Source organism: Mirounga angustirostris, unplaced genomic scaffold (genome assembly GCF_029215605.1).
Source record: "Mirounga angustirostris isolate CCGP_5_RB_7025 unplaced genomic scaffold, mMirAng1.0.hap1 SCAF_6, whole genome shotgun sequence".
Lineage (NCBI taxonomy): Eukaryota > Metazoa > Chordata > Mammalia > Carnivora > Phocidae > Mirounga > Mirounga angustirostris.
The window spans coordinates 96,335,746-96,348,156 of NW_026991714.1; the positions used below are offsets into that span (position 1 = coordinate 96,335,746).

Consider the following 12,411-nt stretch of genomic DNA (forward strand, 5'->3'; position numbering starts at 1 on the left):
AGTTTGTAGAAGAGACGCAGAACTCCCATAACACAATCATCTCCGTTAAGTAAATACATTGCCATACCTCATTATGTGGTATGTGTGGTACGTGCCACATGAGATCTACCATGTACCTTATTTGTAACATCAGTGGCTTTTGAGTTGTAGAAATATGACATCAAGAGTTGCAGATGCACTTCCTCCATCTTTCCTTAGCCTATCTTCAATGTTTCACTATTTTAGAAATATTTTTAAAGAGATCATGAGAAAACTATATGCCAAGATTCATCAATGATTTTCAAGATGTTAGGAAAATAGCAACATTAATCATTAATTCTCTACAAACCTTGCTCAGCTTACCTTGCAGTATACCTCTTCAGGACTAGTCCCTAGTGAAGGTTTATTTGACTGTTGATATGTTTCTCTTAGTCATTTAGTTTTAAGTAGCAGCCCTCTCCTGTCCCCTCAAAATCACCCATCCTCATTCCTTCTACCACTTTCACTAAAGAATGTGCATATTGTCCAAATTTGATATGCCCTATCCATAACTAAGGAATAATTCTCTAGATAGAATCGATGACTTAAGTATGGAATTTCTAATATTTTAGTAATAATGGGTGCACCATCACCCTAGTATTAAGAGGTAATTACTAAAAAAACTTCATCCTGGGGATTTCACAGAGCACAAAGGGTTTTCACAGGAAAAGGTTCTGCCATGATGACTTCTAAAAATAATTGATTGCCTTCCTTCAAATTATATCCATTTTGTTCTAAATCCATTGAATTCAAATGCTTCTGTAAGTTTCATAGAGAAATGTCAATAGCGTTAAAGATAAGAATGCATTTTAACGAGTGATTCAAAATAAGCATTTACTGGCTGATTTAGAAACTATTAACCTGGGTGCTGCAACCAAAACAATGATTCCATATTTCTTAAGTAATCAAAGAAGATTATGTAAAAGAATAAAATGCTCTTTTGCAAACAGACCATGGAAGAAGGCACAGAGCATTTCTCTGGAAACACAGGATAAGTTTGCTGTTTAAGAAATGTAAACAAAAACCTGGGGGTACCAATGATACAGCTAAAAGAGAATTTGGAAACGATTACATACTTATCACATCTGGCCTAATTATATACCTAACACGGTGTTAATAAACATTCATAAATGGCTAAGGCCTGTGGGTAATTTATATAATGCATATATTTATAAAAGACTTGTTTTTTCCAATGAAAATATTTACTTCTAGAAATAAATTTCAAATCATATAACCACAAGATTCAAGGACCTATCAGATGGGAGAGTAGCTCCATTTCAAAACAAGCAACACAGATAGAGATCTGCTTGCCATGTGTATGAATATTTGGTAGCTACATGGAATCAAGTATCAGGAACAGTGCAGCTGTTACTGGGGACTGAGACTTACCTGTACTTGTAAGGAAGTTAACATTTCTCATCACACCTTCAGTGTAAGCTCCTGGCTCATAACTGTCCATTTCACCTGTGACAATGTGAGCAACTCTTGCTGCCCGTCCTCTGATAGCACCTGCAGCACGGTCTACATTATCAGCATCCTGGTCTCTCAATGCTATGATACACTTGTTGACATCTTCTAGGATATGGCTCTCTGAAAGTAAACAGATCAAATTAGTGTAGCATATTACAATTCATGCTTCTTCTGACTTCAGATGTGGTACTCATTGGGAAAAAAGGACACACTGACAAAGAAACAAGATGATTTTGCTTATATCTCTTCAATAGAAAAAATTGTAAACACAGAATTTTATGTTTTTATCTACATTTTTATAGATTACATGTTATTTTAGATTTTAGTCCCAACTGACTTGTTTTTAGATTTGAGTGACATATAGGTGCAAATTGAGGAACATTTTTAGATTAAAATAAAAATAAAACATAATGATGGAATACTTAATTCTGATTAAAAGCCACACTATGCAGATTATAAAACACTTAAAAAATATCGGCTATCCCAAATACATAGAAAAATAAAACTATGGCGTTCCAATTCAACTAATGTTCATTGGTGTGTAATAGAACTTAAGTTATAGTGGAGGCTTCCCCACACCAACAAGCAATTCTCTGGACACCAAATGAGTGTTCTGTGATTCAGTTCCAACACTACCTACCCAGAGATAGCATCAGATCTCACAAGTTAAGGGTTCAGTCCTATAAGACTGCCCTCCACCCCACTTCAGAGCCAGTTGCAGGCACAGGTTATTACCTGTACTTCTGACCCCCTGGCTATAAATCAGCTCCCACAACTTCCTCTTTGGGTTTGATTAATACACTAGAGTGGCTCACAGAACTCAGAGAAACATTTTACTTACTAGATTTAACTTTTATAACTCAGAACAGCCAGATGAAGAAGATGCATAGAGCAAACTACGTGGGAAGGGTAAGGAGCTTCCACGCCTTCTCCAGTTGCACCATTTTCCACACATCTCCAAATAGGCCCAACCTGGCAGCTCTCTAAACCCTGTACTTTTGGGTTTTTAGGGAGGCTTTATTACATAGTCATGATTTATTAAATCACTGGCCTTCAGCAACTGATTCAACCTGCAGTCCCTCTTCCTCCCTGGATGCCAGAGGATGGGACTGTAAGTTCCAAAGTTTCAACCTTCTAATCACATGGTTGATTATCTTGACAATCAGCCCCCAAGGGGGTGAGGGGATGGATGATACAAATGTCACTTCATGGGGGAGGGGGGCGGAGCAAGATGGCAGAGGAGTAGAAGACCTGGATTTCGTCTGGTCTTGGAAATTCAGCTGGATAGGGATCAAACCATTCCAAACACCTACAAACTCAACAGATCGAAGAAAAGAATAGCAACAACCCTCTGAACAGAAAAACGACCACTTTCTGGAAGGTAGGACGTGCGGAGAAGTGAATCCCAAGCAATATTCTGGAGGATAGACGGCGGGGGAGGGGCCTCTGTCGGCCGCTTCTGGCAAATGATAGAGCCATGGAGCACAAAATCGGAACTTTTAGAAGTCAGCTCCACTGAGGGATGTCGCTCCAGTGGCTAAGCGGGGGGTGGAACCCTCATGGGACAGTGTGGTCGGAGGACCCTTGGGGTCACAGGAAGACCAGGGGTGCCTGAGTGCAGCAGAGCTCCCAGGTATCGGAGTGGGAAAGCCGGCTGCAGAGATGGAGCCGAGGGGCAGGCCCTCAGCTCCGGATTGCCATAAATTGTGATCTGCAGCACAGTCGGGCCACTGCTCCTCCAGCAGGGACCCAACAAGCGGCAGATCCGGGGAGACTCCCCTTCCTCCCCTGGGAAGAGTGGCTCAGGAGCGCACCACAGGGATCTGCTGGGTTTGGAGACTCCACACCGAGTCAGGTGCCAGAGATAGAAACGCTCGGTCACAGGCCAGGTGAGCACGGAGTGCGGCCAGAGACGGGGGAGACAGGAGTGACCGACTGCTTTTCTCTGGGGCTTACTGAGGAGCAGGGCGCCGAGTTCTTGGCTCCTGTGGGGTGGAGATTGGGAGGCCACCATTTTCACTCTCGGCCTCGAAAACTGCATGGAAAGCTTGCAGGGAACAAAAGCTCCTGAGAGTAAACCCAAGCAGATTATTTACCCCAGACCAGGCAAGGGTGGGGCAATTCCACTGCCAGCAAAGACATTTGGAAACCATGGCAACAGGCCCCTCCCCCAGAAGATCAGCAAGAACAGCCAGACAAGACCAGGTTTACCGATCAACGAGAATGGCAGAATGCCAGTGCTAGGGGAATACTGCACATAGAATCCATGGCTTTTTTACCGGGATTCTTTAGTCTTTCAAAGTTAATGTTTTTTAACTGTCTTTTTTTTTTAATTTTTCTTTTTCCCTTTTTCAACCAACATTTTATCAATCCCTTAATTTTTTTTTTATTTTTCATTTTTAGAGTCATATTCTATCCCTTCATAGTAGTTACCCTTATTTTCTCTCTTTAAAATTTTGAGATACAGTTTCTTCTAACAGATCAAAATATACCCTAAATCTCTAGTGTATGGCTTTGTTCTAGTCTCCTGCCTGATCACACTCTCTCCCTTTTTTCTCTCTTTTTTTTAAAATCCTCTTCTTTCTTTTTTCAAACAACTTCATATCTTATCAATTCCTTTTATTAAATCTTTTATAATTTTCATCTTTACAGTCATATTCCATTCCTTCATTGTATCAACCCTTATTTTTGTACATATATAAGTTTTTCTTTCTTTAAATATTTGGGAGGCACTTTCTTCTAACAAACCAAAATACACCCAAAATCTAGTGTGTGGCACTGATCTATGCACCAGCCTGATCATATTTGATCATTGTCTGCTTTCTTTGTTTTGTTCTGTTTTTCTTTATTTTTATCTTTATCTTTTTCTTTCTTTTTTTTTTTTTCTTTTTCTTTTTTCTTTCTTTCCCTTTCTTTCCCCCTGGCTTTAGGTCTTTTCTGATTTGTTTAGGCTATATTTTCTGGGGACGTTGTTACCCTGTTAGCATTTTGTTCTCTCATTCATCTATTCTCCTCTGGACAAAATGACAAGATGGAAAAAATCACCTCAACAAAAAGAAAAAGAGGCAGTACCGACTGCCAGGGACCTACTCAATATGGACATTAGTACGATGTTGGAACTAGAGTTCCGAATGATGATTTTAAAGATACTAGCTGGGCTTGAACAAACATGGAAGTTATTAGAGAAACCCTTCCTAGAGAAATAAAAGAACTAAAATCTAACCAAGTCAAAATCAAAAAGGCTATTAATGAGGTGCAAACAAAAATGGGGGCACTAACTGCTAGGATAAATGAGGCAGAAGAGAGAATCAGTGATATAGAAGACCAAATGATGGAAAATAAAGAAACTGAGAAAAAGAGAGATAAAGAACTACTGGATCACGAGGGCAGAATTCGAGAGATAAGCGATTCCATAAGATGAGACAACATTAAAATAATTGGGATCCCAGAAGAAGAAGAAAGAGAGAGAGGGGCAGAAGGTATACTGGAACAAATTAGAGAGACAATTTCCCTAATTTGGGGAATGAAACAGGCAGCAAAATCCAGGAGGCACAGAGAACCCCTCTCAAAATTAATAAAAATAGGTCAATACCCCAACATCTAATAGTAAAACTTATGAGTCTCAGAGACAAAGAGAAAATCCTGAAAGCAGCTCGGGAGGAGATGTAACCTACAATGGTAGAAATATTAGATTGGCAACAGACCTACCCACAGAGACCTCACAGGCCAGAAAGGAATGGTATGATATATTCAGAGCACTAAATGAGAAAAATATGCAGCCAAGAATACTATATCCAGCTAGGCTGTCATTGAAAATTGAAGGAGAGATAAAAAGCTTCCAAGACAAACAAAAACTAAAGGAATTTGCAAACACAAAACCAGACCTACAAGAAATATTGAAAGAGGTCCTCTAAGCAAAGAGAGAGCCTAAAAGCAACAGAGACCAGAAAGGAACACAGACAATATACAGTGAGAGTCACCCTACAGGCCATACAATGGCACTAAATTCATATCTTTCAATAATTACCCTGAATGTAAATGGGCTAAATGCCCCAATCAAAAGACACAGGCTATCAGATTGTATTAAAAAACAAGACCCATCAATATGCTGTCTACAAGAGACTCATTTTAGACCCAAAGACACCTCCAGATTGAAAGTAAAGGGGTGGAAAACAATTTACCATGCTAATGGACACCAAAAGAAAGCTGGGGTGGCAATCCTTATATCAGACAAATTAGATTTTAAACCAAAGACTGTAATAAGAGATGAGGAAGGACACTGTATCCTACTTAAAGGGTCTATCCAACAAGAAGATCTAACAATTGTAAATATCTGCCCCTAACATGGGACCAGCCAATTCTATAAGGCAATTAATAACAAAAGCGAAGAAATACATTGACAACAATACAATAATAGTGGGGGACTTTAACACGCCCCTCACTGAAATGGACAGATCGTCTAAGCAGAAGATCAACAAGGAAATAAAGACTTTAAATGACACACTGGACCAAATGGACTTCACAGACATATTCAGAACATTCCATTCCAAAGCAACGGAATACACATTCTTCTCTAGTGCCCATGGAACATTCTCCAGAATAGATCACATCCTAGGTCACAAATCAGGTCTCAACTGATACCAAAAGTTTGGGATCATTCCCTGTATATTGTTGGACCCCAATGCTTTGAAACTAGAACTCAATCATAACAGGAAAGTTGGAAAGAACTCAAATACATGGAGGCTAAAGAGCATCCTACTAAAGAATGAATGGGTCAACCAGGAAATTAAAGAAGAAATAAAAAAAATTCATGGAAACAAATGAAAATGAAAACACAACTATTCAAAATCTTTGGGAAGCAGCCAAGGCAGTCCTAAGAGGAAAGTATATAGCAATAGAAGCCTTTCTCAAGAAACAAGAAAGGTCTCAAATACACAACCTAACCCTACACCTAAAGGAGCTGGAGAAAAAACAGCAAATAAAGCCTAAACCCAGCAGAAGAAGAGAAATAGTAAAGATCAGAGCAGAAATCAATGAAATAAAAACCAAAAGAACAGTAGAACAGATCAACAAAACAAGGAGCTGGTTCTTTGAAAGAATTAACAAGATTGATAAACCCCTGGCCAGATTTATCCAAAAGAAAAGTGAAATGACCCAAATCAACAAAATCATGAATGAAAGAGGAGAGATCACAACCAACACCAAAGAAATACAAACAACTATAAGAACATATTATGAGCAACTCTATTGGACAGCTACATACAGAAGAATGAAACTGGACCATTTCCTTACACCACACACAAAAATAGACTCCAAATGGTTGAAAGACCTCAGTGTGAGACAGGAGTCCATCAACATCCTAAAAGAGAACACAGGCAGCAATCTCTTCGACCTCAGCCAGAGCAACTTCCTCCTAGAATCACCAGCAAAAGCAAGGGAAGCAAAGGCAAAAATGAACTATTGGGACTTCATCAAGATGAAAAGCTTTTGCACAGCAAAAGAAACAGTCAACAAAACCAAAAGACAACCGACTGAATGGTGAATAGATATTTGCAAATGACATATCAGATAAAGGGCTAGTATCCAAAATTTATAAAGAACTTATCAAACTCAATACCCAAAGAACAAATGATCCAATCAAGAAATGGGCAGAAGACATGAATGGACATTTTTCCAAAGAAGACATCCAAATTGGCAACAGACATATTGAAAAGTGCTCAACATCGCTCGGCATCAGGGAAATCCAAATCAAAACCTCAATGAGATACCACCTCACACTAGTCAGAATGGCTAAAATTAACAAGTCAGGAAACGACAGATGTTGGTGAGGATGCGGAGGAAGGGAAACCCTCCTACAGTGTTGGTGGGAATGCAAGCTGGTGCAGCCCACTCTGGAAAACAGTATGGAGGTTCCTCAAAAAGTTGAAAATAGAGCTACCATATGATCCAGCAATTGCACTACTGGGTATTTACCCCCAAAGATACAAGTATAGGGATCCCAAGGTGTATGTGCACCCTGATCTTTATAGCAGCAATGTCCACAATAGCCAAACTATGGAGAGAGCCAAGATGTCCATCGACAGATGAATGGATAAAGAAGAGGTGGTATATATACACAATGGAATATTATGCAGTCATCAAAAGGAAGGAGATCTTGCCATTTGCAACGATGTGGATGGAACTGGAGGGTGTTATGCTGAATGAAGTAAGTCAATCAGAGAAAGACATGTATCATATGACCTCACTGATATGAGGAATTTTTAATCTCAGGAAACAAACTGAGGGTTGCTGGAGTGGGGGGGTGGGAGGAATGGGGTGGCTGGGTGATAGACATTGGGGAGGGTATGTGCTTTGGTGAGTGCTGTGAATTGTGCAAGACTGTTGAATCACAGATCTGTAAATAATGCAATATATGTTAAGAAAAAGAAAAAGAAGACGATAGCAGGAGGGGAAGAATGAAAGGGGGGAAATCGGAGGGGGAGATGAACCATGAGAGACAATGGACTCTGAAAAACAAACTGAGGGTTCTAGAGGGGAGGGGGTGGGAGGATGGGTTAGCCTGGTGATGGGTATTGAGGAGGGCACGTTCTGCATGGAGCACTGGGTGTTATGCACAAACAATGAATCATGGAACACTACATCAAAAACTAATGATGTAATGTATGGTGATTAACATAACAATAAAATTATTTTTAAAAATGTTGGGATGACTTGGATAGATGGACAGATGGATACCTACACAGTATTGCAACTTGTCAATTCAATACTATTAGATTGCTTACAGTCTATTGGTGTTCCATACCTCTCTTAGGATTTTCCATCTACAAATCTTTTATAATAATAAATCCACATCTTATATTTGAGCAGCCTAATGCTTTCAACCCTCGAGTATTTTTTGCATTTATGTGTACTGAATTTATTTTATTTCTGGCCACCCCTTCAACTTATCTATACCATTTTTACTCTAAACTTGTCTCTCCTCCTTAACAAGCTTGGAATGGTCTATAAATGTAATCAGTTCCCTATTACCTACTTCTTTGATTAAAGTACTGAACACTGACTACAAAAGAATAATTATTTTCTAGGTGATTTTAAATGAAATTATTAGGATTTTTATTTACATTTCCTTGGCTACTGATAATGGAACATATTTTTATATGATTATTGGCTATCCATATTTTCTTTTATGTATAATACTTGTCCATGTGTCTTACCCATTTTTCTATTCTATTGTTACTGATTTGTATGGGTTCTTTACACATTCTGTAAATTAATTCTTCGCCAGTTATGTGAATTGCAAATATTTCCAAGTTTGTAACTTGTCTTTTTACTTTAAGGTGTCTTGATAAATAAAAGTTCTTAATTTTAATATAGTTAAAAAAAAAAACCACAAATGTCATTCATTAACATAACAACACTTTTATCATTCTCATCATTTGGAAAATTCCAAAAGTTATGAGTTCTGTACCAGAAATGGGACAAACACCAAATATATATTTCTTATTATAGAGCACAGTATTACATCTGCCAATCTCCTTTGGTCTGCTTGATCAACTCCTACTATTATTTCAAAACACTAGTCAAATGTTCCTTCCTGAGGAAATTCATGCTGACCTAGAGCAAGACAAATTTGGTTCCATGTTGTTTGGGATTCCTATTAAATGGCTTGTATGTTTTCATTACAGCTTCTTCCCATATTTTAAGGATGTACTAATCAAACTGTCTCTCTAGTAGACTGTGAAATATATAAGAGTGTAAGAATTTTACTTTATGGCTTGAGGTATCATATCTAGTCCCTAGTACAATATATGGCACCTGTTAAACCAACAAGAATGTTTGTTGAATGAATGAGGTCCTCTGGTAACACACCTCGGACCAGTAAATTATTTTGTCTAAATCCTAAATCATGGGTTATGAACATAGGTAGACACATATCTGTGTACCTAAATTTAATCAATTTAACCCATCTCAAGGACAATCAGGTCATTTGCATGAAAAGGAACAAACAGTAAAAACCTTCATTATAAATTCACTAGAGTTTTAACCTAATTTGTAGCATTCAGTTATGAATGTGCCATTAAGGCCTATAATAACTCCAAGCACAGTCCCATCTCAATAGAAAGTGCACATAGGGGCGCCTGGGTGGCTCAGTCGTTAAGCGTCTGCCTTCTGCTCAGGTCATGATCTCAGGGTCCTGGGATTGAGCCCCACATTGGGTTCCCAGCTCAGTGGGAAGCCTGCTTCTCCCTCTCCCACTCCCCCTGCTTGTGTTCCCTCTCTTGCTATATCTCTCTCTGCCAAATAAATAAATAAAATCTTAAAAAAAAAAAGTGCATGTATATCATCACCATCATATTTCCCCTAGAACTGAAAGTACAAGTTTCAATGTGGAAGGTATAAAATCATCAGTTTTTTTTTTTTAAGTCCACAGATGTGCACTTTAACGACACAGTAAGAAGCTGTTATTATTCAAATATATTAGCAAGTTTTTTTAAAACTAATACACACACACATATAATAAGTGTTTAATCTGTATTCACTAAAGGTGGTTAATTTGAGATTACAGAGCTGTTTTGTCTCAGTCCTATAAAAGTGAAAAAATATTTAGGGAAAAGCAGTGTTTATTCCTGAAAGTATAATTACCTAATAATCTGTAATTTCTGCTTAATTAAATCATAGCTGCCACAAACTATTTTTTTCCTAGTAAATTTTGCACAGGAAATAATATATATACAAGGAATATTCACTAAGAATGAATTGAATGTTCACCTCTTCTGTAGAATAATGATATACACGGTCACCAATTTATTTTATTATTTAAAGCAGAGATTAAAAATATAGTAAGGGTTTTTCTGATTCTTTATTGCTGGTCTTATTAAAGTTTGTATGGTTATTGCTTTAGATTGAGCCGCATAATAAGAAGCCATAGTATCAATCGCATTGAAGAATTATAGAGGGGAGGTCAGATACGGAAATAAAAGTCCTACATGAACTTATACAATATGTAAAAAAATAAGTGAAATAAGTGAAGAGAAAAGAAACATATAACCAGGCTTTATCCAAAGCAGTTATTTGAGAATGTTGGAGATGATGACTAAATGATCTTTTGAATTACTAAGATTAAATATAGCACAAAAGCATTAGGAAAGGTTTTCAAAATTTCCATTATTGTGACACTTTCCCATTACCCTGAATATTTTACAAGATGCCAGAAATTGTTTGCATGAAATTCTAAACATAGAATGCCAGAAAAAGAAAATAATGTTGGGCACCTCCCACATATGCACAATAACTAAACATTAAACTCATTTCTTAAAAACAATTATTTCTTTGCTATTCCTATTTCAGGTGAATTTAAGTAGCTAGAAAGGCCTTCAGGATAGCTTGAGTTTTTATGTCTAACTATAGAACCTTAAGCCTCTAGGACAGACATTAAACACCAAATACCTTGTGTAAAACTTCTGATGTATCTCTAAAGATTTTGCTAATGAAATAGGCTTACTTGTTAGACATAGCAGAGCTCATTAGGAGCTCTACCTCCATTTTATTTATTTATTTTTTAACTGCAGATGCACTTGAACTCAACAATTACCTCATTTTTAAAATGAGATTTAAGAGAAATAAAATGTTATTATAGAACAAGTACATTCAGAATATTATGTTTTTGTTGAATTGATTGAAGATTTGTCTTCATTTCAGAATGCCAGTTTAACATTTGGGGTGAGTAGTGGAATGTCCTGGTATTAATGGCAAATCCTGAAGCACATTATTTTTAGAGCAGAGAATTGCTGAAGTACTAGCAATTTCTATCAATCATTTTACAGCTATCCAGAGAGGCAAAGGGTGACTTCTTTTATGTTGGAAAACAGTATAAAGCAATAAAGGAACGGATCTTAGACCAAAAGATAATTCATTTGTTGCAAACTTCTCTGTGTAACTCTATCTTCAGTCACTGCAGCATCACACAATAAGATTTTGGAATGCATTTAATTTTTTCTGTGATTTTTTCTTAATTCTTCAGTTTTCCACAATTAAAGCTAGATTTTGCCTTAGAGAAAGTAGAAAATGAACAAAAAAATCCAGAGAGAACAAAAAGTTAATTTATTGACTTTTGACTTCCAAAGCAGAATTTTAAAATCCATAGCCCAAAGAAAATACTGGAAGTAGAAGCACATTTTACTTGCAAAAAGCAGACTTTGTTGAGAGGTAAAAGTCTGTTTTCTTTTCATTCCCAAAGATGGGCTTTGAATATATCAGTGACAAAGCCTGAAGAAGTAGAGGGTTTATGTTATAATCTCTTGAGTGGGGAATACTATACCAGCAACTGTTTCCTCCCCTGATATCTGCATACCTAAAACAAAATTCTAAGGAGAAGAGAGAAAAAAATATTTTTTCTAAAGGTTTTTTTTTTTTCCCTAGAGACCGAGTTATAAGCCAAAAGAGGTTAACTTTCTTAAATTGGCAAGAGTAAGATTAGCTACCCACTGTATGTGAGCTTAGAGAGTTAAGCTAAGTTTAATTATAAGAAAATAAATTTCCATTTTTGCACACCTGGACCTATAACTGTAAATTTAAAACTCATTACATAGGCAACTACATAAATGTTCAGCAAATAAAAACCAACACAGCAATTTTTCTTTCTCTTTTACCAAAAAACCTGAAACCAAAAACAGATGGAATGGACCAGGAAGTTATTTTTTGTTTATGTGTCTACTTTAAGGTGGTTAAAGTTTCTGTTTGGTAATAATGTGATCATGAGGATTGGTCTCCAAATTAACTGATACCCTGCATAAAGATGTAGGCAGGCACTATTGTGAGAATAAAGAGCATGTATGTGATGTGGGAAACAAGGGCAGAAGAAAAATTATTAAATTTCTTTACTACCTAGAGCCCACTAACAAGTCCTTGAAACAGGCAGACTGA

The 12,411-nt window shown here is 37.3% G+C and overlaps 1 protein-coding gene across 1 annotated transcript in view; it reads right to left on the reverse strand.

Annotated features, from left to right (window-relative positions):
- Nucleotides 1–12,411, reverse strand: part of CTNNA3 (catenin alpha 3) — a 1,789,288-nt gene that overhangs the window by 454,543 nt on the left and 1,322,334 nt on the right. Inside the window, exon 12 of the mRNA XM_064594691.1 lies at nucleotides 1,408–1,608. Coding sequence (XP_064450761.1) covers nucleotides 1,408–1,608 — 201 coding nt within the window. The remainder of the gene's footprint in view (nucleotides 1–1,407; nucleotides 1,609–12,411) is intronic.